The sequence below is a fragment of the Ceratotherium simum genome, chromosome 8, assembly GCF_057802395.1.
Source record: "Ceratotherium simum simum isolate JZ-2026a chromosome 8, ASM5780239v1, whole genome shotgun sequence".
Taxonomy (NCBI): domain Eukaryota; kingdom Metazoa; phylum Chordata; class Mammalia; order Perissodactyla; family Rhinocerotidae; genus Ceratotherium; species Ceratotherium simum.
The window spans coordinates 19,288,873-19,309,315 of NC_141907.1; the positions used below are offsets into that span (position 1 = coordinate 19,288,873).

Here is a 20,443-nt window from a genome sequence, read left to right on the forward strand (position 1 = left end):
TAGCAATTACACTATCTGAACACACCCCAGAGAGTTCTACCCGACTCTCATTAGTAATGTAACACCGTGCCCGCTCCTCAGAAAGAACCACTGAATACGCTGCACGCTTGACCATGGACAAGGCTTTTGAAATTTGCAGTGGAAGATCAACATGTTGGACATTTACATGGGTGTCAAGATAGAGGATGAACTACAGAAACTTCAAAATGTTAGGAAAGTTTAGCATTCCAGTGTCTGCAGTATCCTCTCCCACCCAGATTCCATGGCAAAAGGAAAAAAAGAAAAAAAAAAAAAAGAGAGAGAGAAAGGATATTAGTTCTAGAGAACCTGGGTTTCTTCGGGATTGTCATATCATCATTACGTTATGAGAGAAAGCTTGCTTCAAGTTGATTTTGCACTTTCTTAAAAAACAGAGTACGGAGACTGATGCTCAGACATCAGCGGCTGTCGTTTTAGGGTGGTTTGTGGTTGGTTGGTTAGTTTTCTTTCCTTTTGAATTTATGCTTTTTTTTTTTCCTTTTGAATAGAATATGAACATTTTGAAGTTCTAGGTTTTAAGTGTGTCTTCATGGAACCGCTGCCATTTGAGGTGGTTTGCTCTTGCACACTCTGGTCAGGTGCCCCCAGTTCCCACCTGTACATACACACTTCCCCCAAATCAGGCACACACACACACACACACACATATATACACACACACACACTCCATCACCAAGAGACTCCAGAGAAAGCAAAGCTGACACCCATGAATAAACATGTGCTTACTGGATATCCGTTCTGTCTCTTGCCTCTTCAGCAGCTGTGTTCATGTAAACCATTGTTGTTGTTGTTCTTGTTGTATTGTTGTTGTTTTGTTTTGTTTTTGTACAGACAGTGTAAAGTAGGAGAGATTCCTAAGTATGACTTGCAATAGTCTGTTAGGGAAGGACGCGCTGTCCCACGAGGTATTCACTGTCCCTCTGTCATCATCAGCCAGGGAACATGTTACCTGCGCAAGCTTCTCTGAGCTTCTTTCAGTAAACTATCAAAATCCAGAGAGTCATACTTGCTCTTGGTGGAAGCAGGGTCAAAATCATCTGAATTTGAATCTGAAAGAAACCCAAGCCAGGTTAGATGCACCCTTGGCCGATGGTCATTAACTCAATCATCCAATTCAAGATTACTTGATTCAATAGCAACTTATTCAATCAATACACTTTAAAAGTAAGCCCCCTACTCCCTTCCTGGTGTGTTAAATGATTTACATGAGGTTCCTCAACAGCTTAGATGGATAGATAAGAGTAGAAGCTGGAACTAGTTTTCCTATTCAATGGGATTAATTTCATTGAGCAGAAAATCCAGTTGAGAGGGAGACAGAATCATTAGAACTTCACCCACTTCCCACCTGCTCCTCTGTTTTGAGGCAGAGGGACATATGATCCAGTCATCTACTCCATACGTTGGGGTACCCCAGCAACAGTGGTGCCAAATCTCCCCAAATTATAAGGTTTACAGAAATGCTTTAGGGCAAATTCAGCCTCTTTACTCATTAATAAGAGAGGAAAAATATGCAGGTATAAATTAAGCCATGCTCTTTCTTGGATCCTTAAACTAGTCCAAGTCAGCTCTTGTGCCAAGTTCCACCAGCTACTTCAGGTAGCCCTTAACAAAATCGATGTGTTCCACCAATGTTGGACGTAAAGTGAGATTCTGTTAAGTGTTTCTGATTTTTCTCCATTGACATGTATATAAAAAAGTCAGATCTCTCTGCTGGTCTTGCAAGTGAGAAAGGATATCTTGGAAATAGAAAACCTCTTGTAAATACATTCATTCTTTCGAAAACACTTACTTGAAGGGAAAATAAGACCTTTCTGGGAAACATTAGCATATCCTACTAAAATACGAACATCTCCGTGGTTTACCCAGAAACGCTCAAAGCGACAGAAGACTGCAATACGAGATAATATGGAGGTATAATCACTGACCTCACAAGTTGTTCTGCTGAAAAGGTTGCAACGCCTCAAGGCCTCCAGAACCAGGCTGATTTTTCCCACCTAGCTTCAATCTACTTTAACCATCTTAGATTTAAAGACAAGGAAATTCCTTCACTTATTGTTTTCTGTCATTCTCACCATCCTTGTCTTTACTGCTTTTCTTTCAGCAAGTTTTTCCAGGTAAGAACAACAACAATAACAATTACAGTCAGCCTCAGACACAAAAGCAAGGACAAAATCGACCAATCTTTCCTCACTAAAATCTTAAATGGTCAATCTTAAATTACACTGGCTTCCACCCTTCTCCTCATAGCCTGAGGAATAGTTTGCTTGTATTGCTAAGGCCTCACAAGCAGCTCTTGTTCCAATCAAAATCTTTTTTGTAGAAACAAACAAACAAACAAAAAAGTCCTGCTCATCGCTAGAGATGAGCCTCAAAGCAGCATTCCACTTGCACCGTAGATGAAGAGGGAAGAGTTTCCTAATGACCGGAGTCTGTGTGACATTAAGGTCAGCAACGAAGTATCAAGAACATACATAATACATATCTTTCTTCAGAGGAAATTTGGAGAATATTCAAAATGTCTTAACTTTGGATTATTCTACAGGAAAGCCAAAATTTCAGTGTTTCTGTATTTTCATTAGTAAATACTAAAAATATTTTGAAACAATGGTTCTCAAGAGTTTCTTCACTATGAAATATGTTGTTTGGTGTCTACATATATATCTATTTATACGGACATACTATGTCACACAGTGGGCATCCACAAAATATTTTTTGCTGCCTGAAGATAGAATGTGGTTACACGCAATTCCTGAGGCAACAACAGCCACTCCATCCCTTTTCTCTACTAAAGGAAGACTATTGCAACACAAGTAAGATGTAATAAAATTTTTATAGGAATAACTCGAAAGCCACCCTAATTCTTTCAAAAAATAAATTGTTATAAATAATGATATTGTATTAATAGAAATAAATCACCTTACAACTGTATTCCTAGAACCTAGAAAACTGTTGGCACAAAGTAGGTACTCAAATTAATATTTGTTGAATGAATGTATTAATCTTGAACACCAGCATATTATAAAAACCATGGTTGAAAATATTTGTGTTGGGATCTGGGAATGATTTACCAATGAATGGCAAGGGTATATGAAAAGTTATGTCTATATTCTAGATGCTGATAACACATTTCTCTGAGTCAACAAAGAATTTGTGATGAATATGTTATTTATTTTATTTTTCTTTTATGTTCAAGTGTAAGTTCTACACCATAACGAATTCTTGATCAAAATTACTATATACTTAATACTGACCCATCCTTCTGTTCTAATCCTACAGTTCTAATTTAGTTTTTATCTTTCCTCTTTAAGAATTTTCATCTAGGTTTTTCAGAAAAATCTATTTGCTTATAAGACGCTAAATAGAAAGACACGCAGATTACGGATTCACAGAAACCAGACTTAAATCTTGTAACCTTGATTGTCCCTTTAAATTCTGAGTCTCATTTACAAAACTGGCTCATAAATAGTAAATGGAATCATTATGTTTTGCACTAATAGTAATGTAGTAACCATTAAGTGGCCTCAATAGTAGAAAAATAGGATGTGTGAGCTAACTTAATTTGGGTGAGCAAATAAAAACAGAAAAAAAAATTGGTTAAATTTATCTAAAATGATGTCACTTTACTTTTGGTAAAATTAATCTATATCACATCATTTTCACTTTACTCTTGACACACATGTAAGCTCCCAATCCCTTTAAGAGTCCAGTATATGCTTATGTTCACCATATCCAGTGGCCACGCCCTGAAACATTTAACTTGAACTCTTCAGGGGTTCAAGACCTGACAAAGACAAGACACATATGAATGTTGTTCAGTTCCAAAGCTGGCCCCTGCTGTTGATTCTTTCATTTTAAAATAACTTGTGATTTCTAACTTCCTTTCGCTACCATCATTTTTAATTATAATCGTTGTTAGTGTTGTTGAGTCAATTCCATCTCCTAGGGCCCCTGTGGCCAGCAGAGCGGAACCCTGCTTGGTCTCTTTGCACCATCCTCTCACCTTCTGCTGCTGTATTAGCCAATGCTCCACTGCTATTTATAGGGTTTTTGTTGCCAATTTTTTCAGAAGGGGGTGGCCAGGTCCTTCTTCCCAGTCTGTCTTAGTCTGGAAGCTCTGCTGAAAACTGTGCATCATGGGTAACCCTGCTGGTATTGGAAATAATGGTGGCATAGCTCTTAGCATCAGAGCAAAACACAGCCACCACAGTATGACAACTGACAGACAGGTGGTGTGGTTTCCCGACCGGGAAATGAACCTGGACCGTGGCAGTCAGAGTTGGCTAATTATAATCATAGCTACTATTTACTGAGCACCTATTTTATGCCAGACACTGTGTTAAAAGCTTCACAAACATTTATTTAATCTTCACAACAACACTATAAGGTATTTTAAAAATGAAGAATCAGAAGCAGAGGGAGTTTAATTGTTTGCTCAAGGTCAGAAGTTAAGTCAGGTTTCAAAACCAGGTCTGCAAGATTCCAAAGGCAGAGCTCTTCGACTACACCACGCCTATCTTCAGATCAACTACTCTTCATGAAATTGCAGGGCTTGAGGGAATTGGAAAAACCCATGATACTACAATGCACATCAAACACACGTTTCTGAAAACACAGAGCTAGCTTAGCGATGGCAAAGTTTCTATTGCTGCTGGCTAGGCAGAGAGACAACGAGAGGGGAAGCATTCTTCTTAGAAATATTTCAAGGAGGCTTCAGTTCAATTTGGAAATACCATCCAGTCCTCCCTCTACCAGTGATGAATCGTGATCTAAAGGGCCCTCTAGGTAGCTTATTTTAAACTGTAGATGTTTTGAGAGACTAGAAACACCCTGGCCTTCATCACTGAAGAAAGTAAGTCAAATCAACTCAAGACTTCAATCTGTCTTGACTGTTTTTATCAGCCAACATTTGAACAAATGACTTGCCACCCTTTATATTTTCATCCCTAGGCCTCTATCTCTCTAACAGTCAGCTGCCTCTCCCCTGCTTCATACTATCTATTTAGCCTGTGAAGTGAATTATAGCATATTTCCCCTGAACAATGCATGCTACCTATATCAATTACTCTAGGAAGACATCACTTCAGTGGAAGGAAGAAAAAAAACCCTGCATTTGGTATTAATTTCTTTCTTTCTACCAAGCCAAAGCAAGTACAGATAGATATATAATAATGCTTAGGAATAGATTTATATATTAATTTTACGATTATTATTATAAATTGATTTAAAATAATGTCATATGCATAAGACATTTGCCACTTTCCTTTCTTCATTCCTTCATCAAAGAACTTAAAAGGCTTACAATACACACATTAGATGGGGAATGACATGCAAAGGAACAAAATTAAAACTGGAAAGGAAATTAAGATGTCCATTGCATCATTATTTATAATATCAAAAAACTTAAAATTGAATAAATGTTTAGCTACAATGGAATGATTAAATATAATGGCACTATTCACTGAACAGAATACTGTGTAACCATTAAAATATGTTGATAAATTATTTTTAATCACAGTGGAAACTGAGCTTATATAATATTAATTGAGAAAAGTAGAATTTAAAAGTTTATACATATATAGTATGACCTCGACTATAAGAAATTAGACATTCAAAGACAAAATACCAGACTGCAAATCAAATGGTAGGTAATAGTCATTATCTCCAGGTAATAGGACGATAGGTGATTTTACTATTTTTCCTAATACTTTTTTATGCTTTCCAAAGTTTACCTCTCAAGTCTGATCACAGGAAAAATGAATAAAAATTATGTATACTTCAGTTTCCTTATCTGTAAAATGAAGATGCTAACAATAATATTTACCTTTTAGGATTGTTCTAGTAATTACATGAGAAAATGCTTGTGAATCGTCTGGCACAGTGCCTAGTACATGGAAGCACTAAAAAAATAGATTTTTTTGTTCTTTTGTTTTAAAGAAAGTATAGTGTGATTCAGCATATGAAATTTTACTTTCTCTTTTCAAAGTGTTATTTGTAGAAAATAACATTTCTAAGAGTTTGTGAGATAACAAGGAAAAAGAATAACACTTTCGTATATTCTATTCAATAAAACAATGAGGACAATGCAATGGTTTGTTCAAAAGCATTCAGGGTAGGCACGGGAAGCAGATTGCAAACATATCCAAAGACATACACACACACACATATACAACACAAACACATGAAGATAAACACACAGCATACCATACACATACACACAACACATGCACACACAAAATACAACATACTATACACACACCCACACAAAATTTCAGCATCCAGGCAGATAGTACAAAGAAGTTACTTCTGCCCTTTGTTGCCAAAACCTAAGCCCCTTGCTTCTAAAACTGTCTCATACAATAAAAGATAAAAAATACGATAAATCTCTATTCAAATATTCCCTCTAGAAAAATAAAGTGATGGTCCAATCCAATGTGCCTACGGCTTACATTTGCTTCCATTTTCAGCTCTACATATAGATTCCTCATTCCATGTACAATAAAATCCATACCTAGGTCTGCATAGTTAGACTTGAAAAATTGCTTGCGTCCACAAAAGTACAGCTCGAAGTCAGTTTCATTCGACCTGCGCAAAGTGTATCCATTTTCAAGGGCAGCAAAAGCATCACAGGTGTAACGGTAGGTAATGAAACCATAGCTGTCTCTGCAATGGACAAAGAAGAGAAGCTCAAAGCTAGTGAGGAAGCCTTAGCATATATGACTGTAACCCTTTCCACTTTGGGAGACCTCGCTGGTGCCAACGTCTGAACCACTGAATCCATTTATCAGTGTGATTGTCCTGTCAAGCAGCTAAATACTTATTTCTGGGACAGGAAATCTCAACTAGAAAGATTAATAAATAGGGATGAAAGAAAATAAATAAGGTTCTGAACTCAACATGTCATCTGTCAAAGCATTCCCATCCTAGTAATCTTATGGCCATAATTTTTTACATATGTCAGCTTCTAAACAAGAAATAATCTTGAAGATTCTCACCCATCATCCCGTAGATTTACTGTGCACTCTTCAATTTCACCAAAAACTTCAAAACGGTCCCTCAGTTCTGTCCGTGTTGTGTCAGGTCTGATTTTACCAACATAAATCACACGACGTTCTTCCTGGGGGGGAGGGGAATAAGGAGAGACTTGCTAGTTCTGGAGACAGGAAGGAAGTGGAACCTCTAGAAACATCCATAAATGTACGATCATGCATAAGAATGCACAGAGCATGCCAATGAAAGTAAAATATATACTAAAACTGAATGAAAGACTACACTTGAACCAAGTTTTACTTTCCATTTCTTCAATATCACTCTCTTCTTCTCATGCACTTTTTTCTACATCTCACTTTCTTCTACTTTTTCTATCCATCCCTGTTCTTCTCTCACATGAACTTATATATATGAGAAAAGAAATATGTGTAATGTGATCTTTTTATCACTGAATAGCTCAACAATATCTATTAAACATTTTAATACTTGTAACTTGATTGTTAATCTTCAAAATTGGTAAGAAACTGATCTGGCTTGGAAAACTATTTAATTTCTCCTTAACTCAGAATTCTAATAACAAGATATGCAAATTTTGACATCCCTCAAAACAATGATTCTTAAATTTCAGTATAAATAAAAATTACCTGGGGTGCTTATTAAAAATGCAAATTATTGGGGTTTATCCCAGCTGTATTAAAAAATATTTGGAAGATAGGGTTCCATGATCTTCATTTTTAACAAGCACATCCCAGTGATTCTGATACAGGTGGTCCAAAGACAATAATTGGAAAACTACAGTTTGAAAGTGTAGGCTGTTTTAAACCATGGGTCTCTGAAGAATGAGAGCTGTAAAAGAGCCTATAAATTTCACTTTGCCAATGAATCCTATTTTAGGAACAGACTAGAAGGGTGTGGCCTAATTTTCACAAGGGAAGTCAATATCATCATAATCGGAAAGTCATAGGCAATTTATAACCTACAAAATATGGAAAGAATGTTTTACGCTTTGAGGATGGTTTCCTTTTTTAAACAACAGGAATGCATCCTTAGTGTAAGAAGCAATCCTCTATCTCTTGTTCCAAGAAGACAAGGCCAAAGATGAGGATGTCTCTCAAAAGTGAGAAAAAGTTTTTCCAAAGTGTAAGGAGTTACTATAAAGAATGTGCTTAACAACGAGTCTATATGTCTACCAAGGACAAACAAGAATGAAATGAACTTAAGGTTGCAGAGATTTAAGTGAGATGGAAGCAAAGACTAGGAAACAGAGGACTAAGGTACAGATTTAGCTTGCTTAAGAGTTTTCTCTGGATGTACTGAGAGAATCCTGTCTTGGATGATATAAAAAGTAATCTAGGCTTAAGGCAAAGAGATGTCCTATGTTATTTACTGAATGTCTTTCCTTTTCATATGCCTAGTGTTTAGTAAAGGACCCAACAAAAAGTGGGCACTCAATAAGCACTTGTGAAACATAACTGAACAATTCACAGACTCTCTAGTATATATTCTCCTATGTGATCCGATCATCCATGCCTCATCTTCTTTTACCATATGCAAAACTCATAGTTCTACTTTCATCAGGGAAGTTCCTCTGAGCTTCAGACTCATATAGCCAACTATCTGACATCTCAGGTTGGACGTCCCCTAGACACCTCAAACTAGACCAACATTACCAAACCACACTCTCCAGTTCCACCCTCTCCCTAGCGAGTCTTTCTCCAATGTTCTTGTATCAGTGAAGTTAACAACACCTAACCGGTGATTCAGGACAAAAACCCGAGTGTCTTCCTTGATTCTTCCCCTCCACATACCCAATTACTCATGAAGTCCTGTTGATTTTTACCTCCTATATCTCTCTCCAGTCTGTCTGCTTTATTATATCTCCCCTGAGCCAAGCTGCCAGCATCTCTTTCTCGATTAGTATAACAGTTTCTTAACTTGGCTCCTGTGTCTATGTTCACCCCCCTCCAATCTACTCTTTCACTTCAATCAGAATAGTCTTTGCTAAGGGAACAGGAATCTGATCATGCCAATTATTGTCTAAAACCTTTCAATGGCGTCTTATAACTTTTGAGGGAAGATAGAAATCATTAACAGGATCTATCAGGCCTGGTATAGTCTGGACTGGTCTTCATCAAGGGCTTTATCTCCCACATCCCATTCTTTCCTTTACCCTATTTTCCAGCCATATTGAGCTTCTATCAGTCCCTAATATATACTGTGCTCCTTCCTTTCCCAAGGCTTTTGCACAAGCTGTTCTCTGCTACTTGGGACATCCTTCCTACACTGACTATTCCTCTCTTCCACTCCACCAACAAACACAAACTGTCTAGAATTATATTGAACACAGCAATCATTTCCTTTGTGAGACTTGAGATGAGGTCTGGCTTCCTATTAGTTGCTCTTACAGTACACTCTATTTATCCTTTGTAGTTTTATGCTCAATTGTAATTAAATAATTAATAGTTTATTTATTGTTTAATGTCTATCTCCCCCTACAATGAAATCTTCATGAAAGCAGAGACCATCTCTCTCCTACCGACTACTATATTTTAAGGGTATCTAAAAGATAACAGAGTCTCAATATTTGTTGAAAAATCAATCAATCGTCAATCAATCATTTTTAACACTTACCCCATATCAAAAATGCCTAAGTGTGACCCTTACTCTCTGAGACTCTCTAAGACAATAGAGAATGAAAGCCAGATTTGGTGCTTTGTCATAGGAAAAACCTTGCCCGGGTAGCTCAGCTGAGTGAATTAACAAGGTTTCCATGATTTGCTTTTAGAGATTTCAGTGTAAGAAGTGTGGAGTAGCTACATGTTTGCAGGATTCTCACTCTTAAAAATCACCCAGAGAATCAGAGGTGGGGCTCCACTGAAACAGTTGCTAAAACACAATTCCTCTGACAACAGCTATTGAGCCTAAATAGCTGACCACAAGAAGTACTGCAAACAGAGTGGGCTGCCTGATTCACTTCCATGTAGATTGTATGTCTCAATCGAAGGCTGTAATTGTGTTTTTCCAGAGCACCCAGCGCATCCTGGAGGTCAATACATATAAATGGACGGTGAAGCTCATCCTGGGGCAGTGTTGTACACTTGAGCAAGGGAATCATAACACCACATTCCATTCTATTTACGCAGCCGGCTCTAGCCAAACAGTCAAATGTGATGGGACTGTTATCTAAACTTCCTGGCGCCTGCTTGCATGGGTGTTATGGATTTTTTTTTCTTAATGAGCCTTTTTAGGAAGGTTACTACTGTAGAGAGCAAAAGGAGGGGGAAATGTAGAAGAGAGAGAAAGAAATTGAACTATCACAAAGAAATTGCTCAACTACCATTATGGGAATACACACAGCCTACGTATTCAAGGAAATTCAAAGTTAAAGCTAAAATCGACCATATGCACGTCCATATGCAGACATATTGGGACAGTCTCTGAATTGCTTCTTTATACAAAGTTGTATGCAACAATGATCCCACAAAGAAGATAAACCAGAGGACCTTTTATAATGGATACCGATACATTCTGCAGTAAAAATGAGACACAACCTGGATGGAAGAAACAGAAATCCAAAGAGCTGATCCACAATCACTTAAACTACCTATTTATCTACTTTTATGAAACACAGGAAGGGGACCACATCTTGCTACCTTACAAAGATCAGAGATTGAATATATGTTGAAATTCTCATTGAAAAAATGATTAGAGTGCTTGGTTTTCCTAGTGCTAAAAATGAAACTAAAAGGCATCTAAAGGCCTAAAAAGCAAAGACAAAAATCTTTCCAAGATTGGTCAAAATGTCTAGCAAAGAACCGATTATTTTTAACATGGTACAGTTTTATTAGACAGATGAATAGATTCCATATCTTTAAAAAACCTTAACATTTGCAGCCAATTTTTCAAGACGTTAATTTCTAAACAGGAGATGAAAGGAAAAGAAATCAAAATGCTTAATAACATTTCCAACTTCTTAAAGGCTCGGAGGAACTCTAAACCTTTGGAAAAAGCTCCTTGAAAAATGATTTTCAGACCAGTTTTCACTATTGAGGAGGATGGAACATTTATCAAATATCTTTTAGCTTCAATTTTCACAAAAGCTAGTTTGCTGATGGGGTGGATAATCAAATCGAAGACTTATGTTGCATTAACAGGTATAGTAAATCCTCATTATATCAAAACACAGGGGATAAATAAAGAAAAAAAATCTGACTGAATTAATTGACTTTGCTTTATCAAAATCTTCATCAAAAAGATTTTTTTATGACTCCCAGGCAGCTGGGGAAAACATACAATGGTTGTTTCTCATCAAAAAATAAGCCACTCCTGGTAAAAGGGGTTTGGCTAAGAAAAAAAGGAAATTAGTAGGGAGATTAGCATTTATTGAACTCTAATATATGCCAAATACTGTGCTTGGTGCTTGTTTGCGGGTTATCTCACTATAACGCTCTGCAATGCTAGGTAACAACAAGGAACCACCTGATATAATTTAGATTTTGGTTCTCAGAACTTTTATTCTACACTTCCAAGTCACAACAATGTAAAAATTCCTCCTCCTATGCCAAGGAAACTGCATGCCAACTTTGGCAATGAAAGATTTGTGTTCATTTCCAGATTAGCCACAACCTGACTTCTTCAAAAATCCCAAAGGTATTACAAATACTATAGATGAGATGAATGGATAAAACCCACATCATTTCTAGCTTGAATGGTATAGCTAGGCCCTTTATCTAAAAGATAAAGTGAGGGGGAGATGGTCATGAAAAGGCACGAGGGACAGAAAGAAATGCCAAAACTTTGACAAGATGCCCAAAGAAAGTTTTCTCTCTCTTGTCCTTAAATTGATTACTCTCATTTCATTCAGCAGGCATTCCATAAGTGTCTACCACTGGGGGCACTCTCAGGGGAGAAACAAAACTACAGCAGTCAGTTTTCCAAAGTTACCTCCATCCGACTACTACAGGAATATTCCTCCTTAGTGTCTAAGGTTGGCTAAATGTGAATAAATTCAGGTTAGTCTACTTAAGAGCTAATACGCAAGAGCTAAGATGTAAGTAAACACACTGAGAAGTCAGAAAACATGAAAACTATAGATTGAGAGTACGTATAACCACTTTTGATAAAACCGATCATTTCTAAATAGTGAGCTTGGACTCAAAACATAACAGATATTCACCCACATGAAATGTGACTTGAAAAAGGCTTGAATAGAAAATGACTTTATTTTCTCCAAAAAAATTACTATGAGAAATCATACAACTCTTTTTTCACTTGGAAGAAGCTGATAATTATCAGTAATGATGCGCTGGTCCTGGCTGCTGGGCTGCACACTGACCAATGAAGAAGAGAAATGAAATGGCACAGTCACTCCCAAGCACATCTGGTTTTGGTTTTAAGCACTGAGCCATATCATAATGCCTAGATTTGCCCTTTAAATTAACATCCCATTATCATGTTTTCTGGCAGAAAACAGTGCAGATTGCAAATGGAGCTGGACTTAGAACTCCACAAGAAATTAGAGCAGTGACAGTTTAGACATTATATACTAAACTCTGGCTTGCAGAGTTCTAGTATAACTTGAGTTATTTCAAGCCTATGAGACTGAGAAAGGCAGAGAGGGTGAATTGGTTTTTAGAGAAAGAGTTTAGATGGAAATTGGTGGAAAGTAGCAACTGAAACAATGGCAATATTCAACCACAATATATGATTCTGTGTTAGTAATTACTAATTATTAGTCTTCTCTTGACTCTCTGACTTGGTGCACTCAAGTTGGTCTGGATAAAGTCTTTTAAGAGGCATAAACAATGAAAAGTTTATAGACCTCCTAAACCATCTCCTTCTCATGGAACTCAAAATAAAAGCAATATACTAATTATCCCTAATTATAAGATTGATCTGAATTAATGGATAATCCAGCACTGCACCCAAGATATTCCAAATGTAATTTGCTACTTATTCATTACTTTAAGAGTATCTCCAAAATCTGAATGGAAATCACCTACTCGACCAACTTAGGCAGACTGTCCTAGTTCCTTAGCTGTTTCACGAATGACTTTTCAAGCTAATCTAGTCAAATGAGTCAAAATCATTGCATGTATCTCCATGCCGAAGTCCATAAAAATACCCTTTGCAAATGCATGATAGCACACGAAAGCAGATCATTCTGGGGAAGGAAATCAATCAGAAAATCTTCCTATAGGTAAACTCATTAAATAGTTCCACTATGCCTTCAAGACACAGCCTTCAAAATCTTTATCATGACTTACAGGACCCTTTAAGAATCTGGCTTCCACAGAGCCCTCCAGACTTATTTCTTGCCACTCCTCTGTCCCAGTTTTCAAGTTAAATGACTAGCACTTTCCTCACTCTTTTCCAGAGACTTAGTATGAGCTATAGCCTCTGCCTAGAATAGCAATGTCCAATAAAAATATAATGCAGCATATGTAATTTAAAATTTTCCAAGAGGTACATTTAAAAAAGTGAAAAGAAATAAGAACTTCAATTTTAATATGTTTTATTTAGCTCAACATATCCAAAATATTATCATTTCAACTTGTCATTGATATGAAAAATATTAATGAGGTATTTTGTACTCTTTTTTTGTACTAGGTCTTCAAAATCCAATCACACTTATAGTGCATCTTAATTCAGGACTAGCTGAATTTGCTGTGTAGCTAATGGCTACCATATTGGACAGCACAGGCATAGAAATCTTTGTCCTCCCTCCCTTTAGGTTTCAGATCAATCTCACTCTGTCCAGGGATACCTTCCCTAATTCCCAGGTCTAGATGTCCACTCATATGCACCACAGTGCCTTAGATGTACCTGCTACAATAGCACTTAACAGGCCCTATTGCCTATTTGTGCATCTTTATCTGCCAGTAGACTTGTAGCTCACTGGATATGGGGACCAGGTCTTACCTAATTTTTTTTTTTTAATTTTAATTTTTATTTATTTATTTATTTTTTGTGAGGAAGATCAGCCCTGAGCTAACATCCATGTCAATCCTCCTCTTTTTGCTGAGGAAGACTGGCCCTGAGCTAACATCTATTGCCAATCCTCCTCCTTTTTTTCCCTTTTTCTCCCCAAAGCCCCAGTAGATAGTTGTATGCCATAGTTGCACATCCTGCTAGCTGCTGTATGTGGGACGCCGCCTCAGCGTGGCCGGACAAGCAGTGCGTTGGTCTGGGTGCGCGCCCGGGATCCGAACCCGGGCCACCTGTAGCGGAGCGCGTGCACATAACCGCTAAGCCACGGGCCGGCCCCAGGTCTTACCTAATTTTAATCCAAAGCCGGCCCCAGGTTTTACCTAATTTTAATCCAAAGCATCTAGCAAATGTTTGTCACATAAAGAGCTGTGAGTTTTCACTTATGTTAAGCAGAAATAGCATATAATTGTCCAAGTGGGAACTGGTTTAACAGTAAGTCCCAAATCTTGATGTTAAGCACTTACCACCTATAGTCTACAGTTTTGGTAAAGTAAATAATCTCTATGTGTTAGTTTTTTTTTTTTTTTAATCTGCTTTTTGAAAACAAAAAGAAAAAAATCTCAAAGCCAAAATTCTCACAAATATCTAGTTAACTTACAGCGATTTAATGTAAGCCAAGTCGACATTTGTACTATATAAGCCATTTTTCAAAGAGAGCTGATAAAGATTGTCGTAGTCAAAGAATGAACTAAGGAACTGGTCAACATTTGTGACACAAAGGAAAGGCAGGGTGGTATCTGCTTCCAGTCTGAGGTTAGTCAGCTCAAGAGTGCTTTTGGCATAGGCATCAACTGTAGAATGCAGACCAATTATACTATTTGATTTTTTGGGAAGAGCCAAACTAACAAAAAGACACCTCCCTCCCTTTATGCACTCTAATTAAGTATCTGGCACTAAATTATTTTTGGAAGGAACAAAATAAGCACCTGTCATTTATCTGCATTTATCTACACAGCTTTGGTTATAGTGGTGGTGTATTTTGCCCAAATGAGCAAATATATGATGACACTATTAATCTCTCTTTTTAATATCATACTTTTGGGAAGAAACCTGAAGGATTTTATAAAATATGAATTTTCAAACATTGAAATAACTATTTTCCTACATGCTTGCCCAACATGATTCTTTTTTGTAAAGATTAACTGTAACGTGCCGTATTAAAAGGCTTTGTAAACTGTATGGCTCTATATAAATGTGAGTTATTATAATTATTGAATAGGCTATTAATTAAATACAGAAAAATTAGAAACATTGAATTTTTAATTTTCATTAGTCTTCTTAAGTGTTAACAAATGCTACTTGGGCAGATCTTAGTATCACAGCTCATTTGAAAGGTGAAAAAAATGAAGAAAAGTGCTATAATTTGCACAAGGCCTCTGATTCAGTCTTAGGTAGATTCAAAGTTAAAAGGCAGCAAACACCCTAGACCTTTAGCCTAAGCATATTCAATTACTTCTCTCTTCTTTCTCCTTGAGCGCCTGTGATTAACAAACCTCTCAGTTAACCTTTTTCCTCTAACTGATAACTGTTGGGCAACACTTGATTTTGACTCCATTAATCAGCACTTTTATGTAGGTTTTTCAAGATTTTGTTGATGGTAGCGGGTTTTTTTTAAAGGCACCATGTAAATCTAACCTGTACAGTTAAAAGTCATTTCCCTAAACCTTGGTGAGCTTATATGCAAGATATGTCAAGAGCTGATCTTCACTGAAATGACTCTTAGAAGCTAGCACAGAGAGGCAGCTGCAATGAACAAAAGCAGTGCCATTTCTGATTGATTAGTAGGGCTCCCTGGAGCACTGAGTTGGGAAAGATCCAAGGTCTCTGTGGGGGCTCAGTGGGAAAGAGTTCCATAATTGATTAGTAATGTCTGCCACGGACAAGACTGGATGCTGACAATTGGAGTGCCCCATTTTTGCCACCCCAGGTCTAGATTGATAAGCAACGAGGGGTAAAGTCTACCCATTAGTAAGCAGCTGCTGAAAAGCTACTGACCCACAGAGAAGGAACGGGTTTAACATAATCTAAATGTTTACACCAAAGGGTCAGTACCGTCTATATGTCAAGTAAATGTAATACCCACAGTAAGTGATGCTGAAATACATAATGGGTTATTGGAAAGTAGTTCATAAGAAATGTGGATGTGTCAACTACCCAGTTAGGTGTTGACACAGCACAAGTAAGAAAGGATGACTTTCTTAGCAAATCTTCCTCTACTGCCTCCTTTAAATCTAACTTGAACCCAGTCTCTTCATGGACAATCCAATCCTCACATTTGCTAAAAAGACAAAAACTGAAACCAAACAGCAATACCTCCTCATTTTCCACTCAGAGAATAAAGCAGCAGAGAACAGCAAGAAAAACTCATCCTCTGACCAGATGGAATCAGTATTTGACTGAATAAATCCATACTTCCTCCATTTTTGAACACAGAAGTTGAAAACAGTAACGAGCTTCAAGATGAATGAGAAATACGAGGTATGAATGAGAAATATACTGATTTAACATTTTGTCTCCCAATAATCAGTGTTAAGAGGGATTGCAGACTCACTGATGTTCCAAAGCCAAAAGGCTGAATATTGCACATTTGAACAAAGACTTAGCTTTAGTTTATTTTCTAATCTACAAAAAAAAAAAAAAAAAAAAAGAAACCCTCCTTTAAAATGAAAGTTAGCTCCAAGCTGCTTACAATTGCCTTCTGCCTCTGCCTCTCCCTTTGTTTGGCCCTTTCAGACTCTCGCTTCTCATACTCTTTGCGGTACTCTTCCCTCTTCAGCCTTTCATGTTGATATTCCTCGTAGCTGTCATACCTGAGAAACATAACTTCATCATTAAGTCAACCACCTCCATATGCACGAGCAAAATGAATAATAAACTGGGGAGGGGTAGGGTTTTAGATAACATCTTGTCATCTAACGGTGGGGATGAGAGGAGCTGAAGGAAATGATGCGCATCATTACCTGGGCCTACGGCTGTAAGGTGATCTTGAACGTGATCTCGCGCACAGGGGAGAATTTCGGTGAGCACGGTGCCTGCAGTGGCTTGACTCGTGGTAGTAGCAAGATCTGGGAGAGAGAAGAAAAACAAAAAGGGCATTTGCCACTGCCACTGAACCCAAGTTTATTGGCACGACTGAACATCCCCTGGAACACCGATTTACGTAAACCAGCTTTTTCTTCCTAGCTACTAGTGAGATTTCCCAGTGACAGTCTGTGATCATCTAGTCAGCTTAGAAGTCTGGGAGTGATGTGTGCTCTCCCAGCGTCTCTCATTGATGTTAACACTGAACACCAGTCGGATACACTGTCAGCTCTATCTTGTGTGGATCTCAACTATCCTGGCACAGGGAGCTCTCCAGGTAATGGAAAAAGTTAGATGAGCAAGTTCCTTACAAATTGCTCTCTCTGATCTGACTGGCTCAAGGCACTGTGCTCAAGGCTGACAGATTTAAGAGAAGATGGGAGGAATGTATGAGGAACAATAATCTTGTTAGTTCCAGTGGCACTGGGAATGCAGCGGTGAGGGGCTGGGCTGCCTGTGGGTTTTGAAAGTGTTTTTTGACTTCCTGGGAGCACCTTATGCTTTGGGTGGTTTTTGACAAAGTTTACCTTGAAGATGATCTACTGCCTGGGGACCTCGATCTTGACCTGGAATATGGTGACCGGGAACACGACCTGTGCCGAGAAAAGGACCTTGAACGAGATCTCATCCTTTGGGGTCTTTGAGAAAATAAGGATTTGGGTGGTGACACAGAATCTCTACATGGAGAGTTAAAAGAAGAACAAGAAGGCGACACATCAAACAATGAATAGGATTGCGTGCCATCCCAAGGGTAGTTCAGTTTATCACTTTCATCTTCGCTGTCATCAAACAGGCCATCCATGGCTAGTCCTGAATTTATAAACATAGGTAGTTTGGAGAATTGTTCATTACTGAAATCACTGTCCCTCAGTTCACTGGTCTTGTCTGCTTCGTCGTCAAAAACAGCTCGACTGGGATGACCGAAGTGCTTGTTCAGCTCAGCTCGGATTTCCTGGTCTTGGAGCTGTTTTCTGGTGCTGCAAGGAGAGACCTGCTTGCTCACCTCCAAAGTCTCTCTCAGGTAGCACTGGTCTGAATCTGTGGAAGAATAAATCTGCCCCTGCCAATTGGAGGAGGCATCTTTATATTCTAGTTGTCTAGAGTCTTGGAGCTCCTGTGATATATTAATGAGTATTTCCGTTTTGGAATTAATTGACTGACAATAGTCATGGTCACCAAACAGCCGTAGACTGGGCCGCTTGGCCTTCCTTTCCTCGTGTCCACTGGTGAGCACTGAGGACTTACTGAGCTGTGCGTACAACTCAGACTGCTCGGGCCCTTTCTTGGTGGAGTTATTGCCTTGGGTACCAGAAGACTCACTGTACCGGGGCTTCTTTGACGGCGGAGGTACCACAGTCTTGCAAGAGGACTTCAGTTTTGGAGAAGCCCTAAAAGGGTTATCTTGGTTGGCTTTATGAGGAGGAGTTGTGGGTGGAGTTAAGCCTAAGGCAAAAAAAGAAAAAAAAAAGAAAGGAAGAGAAAAAAGAGAGATAATATTCTTAAATGCTAGGACACATTTCCTAACTTTTCCAAGATTTCAGTCAATGGTTAAAACTGAGTGAAGAAGAAAGAAACTAAATTCATGACAAGACCTGAAAATGTAACTCTTCCCCTAAGCCTCTGTCACCAAGAAAAGATGGATCTACAATGCCAGGCAGCAGTGAGAGCCGTGATATTTTGTATTTCAAACGTCAATGCTAACAGATCCTGTTTGCCAGAAAACATTAACACATCACTACCAGCCTCGATGGTGCCAGGCATTACCAAAGCTTGCATTTTCAAGGGCATCATATAGTCCGCATTATAGAAAATTAGCGCGGTGGGACTCCGGGGAATTACAGAGTAGCTTTGGTAGCATTTGTCTGCAAAGAACGCTGTGGAGGACGCAAGTGGCCAGGGCTTTTTGTCCAATCAAGGAAATCTACCTGTGGAGCCAAAGAATTAGGCAACTTAAAAAAAAAAAGAAGATGGGATGTCAGCAAATGTGGGGCAGTGTGGGAATGACACAGGCAACTTCCAAGTAAGTCCAGTAAAATACGACAGACGAATGCAGAGAACTAGACAACTCCACAACTTGATGGCAATGATTCTTTGTCTCCACAGTTCATTAACTTAGTAAACCATGGCTAATGTAGGTATAATACATTCTTGTAAGCATAACTAATACATTCTGTCTAAAATACGGTTCTGCAACAGAAACCTAAGTGAACAGTAACACTAAATATTGCAGTGCCAGCGGACCATTTTACTCAGAGCACAACAGCAGGGCGGGGTATGAGGCTGAAGGATTGAAAAGAATCTAAGCTTCAGCAACTAATTAAAAGAATAAAACATAAAGGAAGGAGGGAGAAAACTCATTAGTTGTCGCTTCTCCTGATTTTTTACAGAAGAGCCAACAATTCCATCAGCAATCACTGTGAGAGAGTCTGTGAAGTGGAGTTGCCTCCATTACATTTCACCTCTGAGTAAGTCCTACTCATCCCTCTACGCCAAGGAAGAATAATTGTGAAACGACTCCAGAGTCCAAGAAACTTTGAAGAAGGGCGGGCTGGAGTTCAAATGACTTTATGCTTATGAGGGAACATTTTAGTTTATAATACACTTTCTATTTCGGAGGATGGGTGAATGCTATTCAGCGAAAAAGAACTTCAAGTCCTCTAACAAGCCTGGGGTTAGACTTAAGGCAACTGCACATTTCAAGGAAAGGCAGAGAAATTCTACTTCGCTGGAAAAAAAAAATGTGTATATATATACATATCTACACACACACACACATATACAAAGACCCAAGTAGGTCACTGAAAGCCACATGAAATTTTGGTATGACCAGGAAGATGCTGTCTCTCTCTCCTACTTTACAATAAAGAGATGGAAGAAATTAATATTTTCTCTAAAATAAAATATTTTACACCAATATTTGGCGATTTTTGTTATGCATAGCAAATTCTCCCTAAAGGAGGGAAGAAAAGGTACAAAAATGCAAAGTGGTTTGACTTTGGAAATCTATCCTAGAAAAGTTCATAAAGATGGGGAAATGCAAACGCAAAGAGAAGGGACACAGCTGAGTCTCAAAAAAGCCTCCCTTTATTAGCAGCCTACTGTATGCCTACCCCTCTCTTTGCTTGTAGATAATAGGGAGGTGACATATTACTGACTGAGTCATCTGCGTCATTGAAGTACACCTCTCCCTTTGTTTCCTCTTTCATGGAAAAATACGTTTGTTATCAATCTAAGAAATTCCTATATGGGCAATCTTTTCTTCTGCCTCTCTTTTTTTCCTTGTTGTCTTTTCCTTTTGCACTGTCCTACTCATACATACTGATTTCTACCCCATATTACCTTCAAT

At 38.2% G+C, this 20,443-nt stretch overlaps 1 protein-coding gene across 1 annotated transcript in view; it reads right to left on the reverse strand.

Annotated features, from left to right (window-relative positions):
* Positions 1-345: 345 nt before the first annotated feature.
* PPARGC1A (PPARG coactivator 1 alpha) overlaps positions 346-20,443 on the reverse strand; it is a 92,941-nt gene continuing 72,843 nt past the window's right edge. The window contains exons 8-13 of the mRNA XM_004432316.3: positions 17,625-18,540; positions 16,977-17,081; positions 16,706-16,826; positions 7,032-7,153; positions 6,548-6,699; positions 346-1,088 (exon numbers count right to left, since the gene is read on the reverse strand). Of these exons, the coding sequence (XP_004432373.2) occupies positions 985-1,088; positions 6,548-6,699; positions 7,032-7,153; positions 16,706-16,826; positions 16,977-17,081; positions 17,625-18,540 (1,520 nt within the window). The 3' untranslated portion in view covers positions 346-984. The remainder of the gene's footprint in view (positions 1,089-6,547; positions 6,700-7,031; positions 7,154-16,705; positions 16,827-16,976; positions 17,082-17,624; positions 18,541-20,443) is intronic.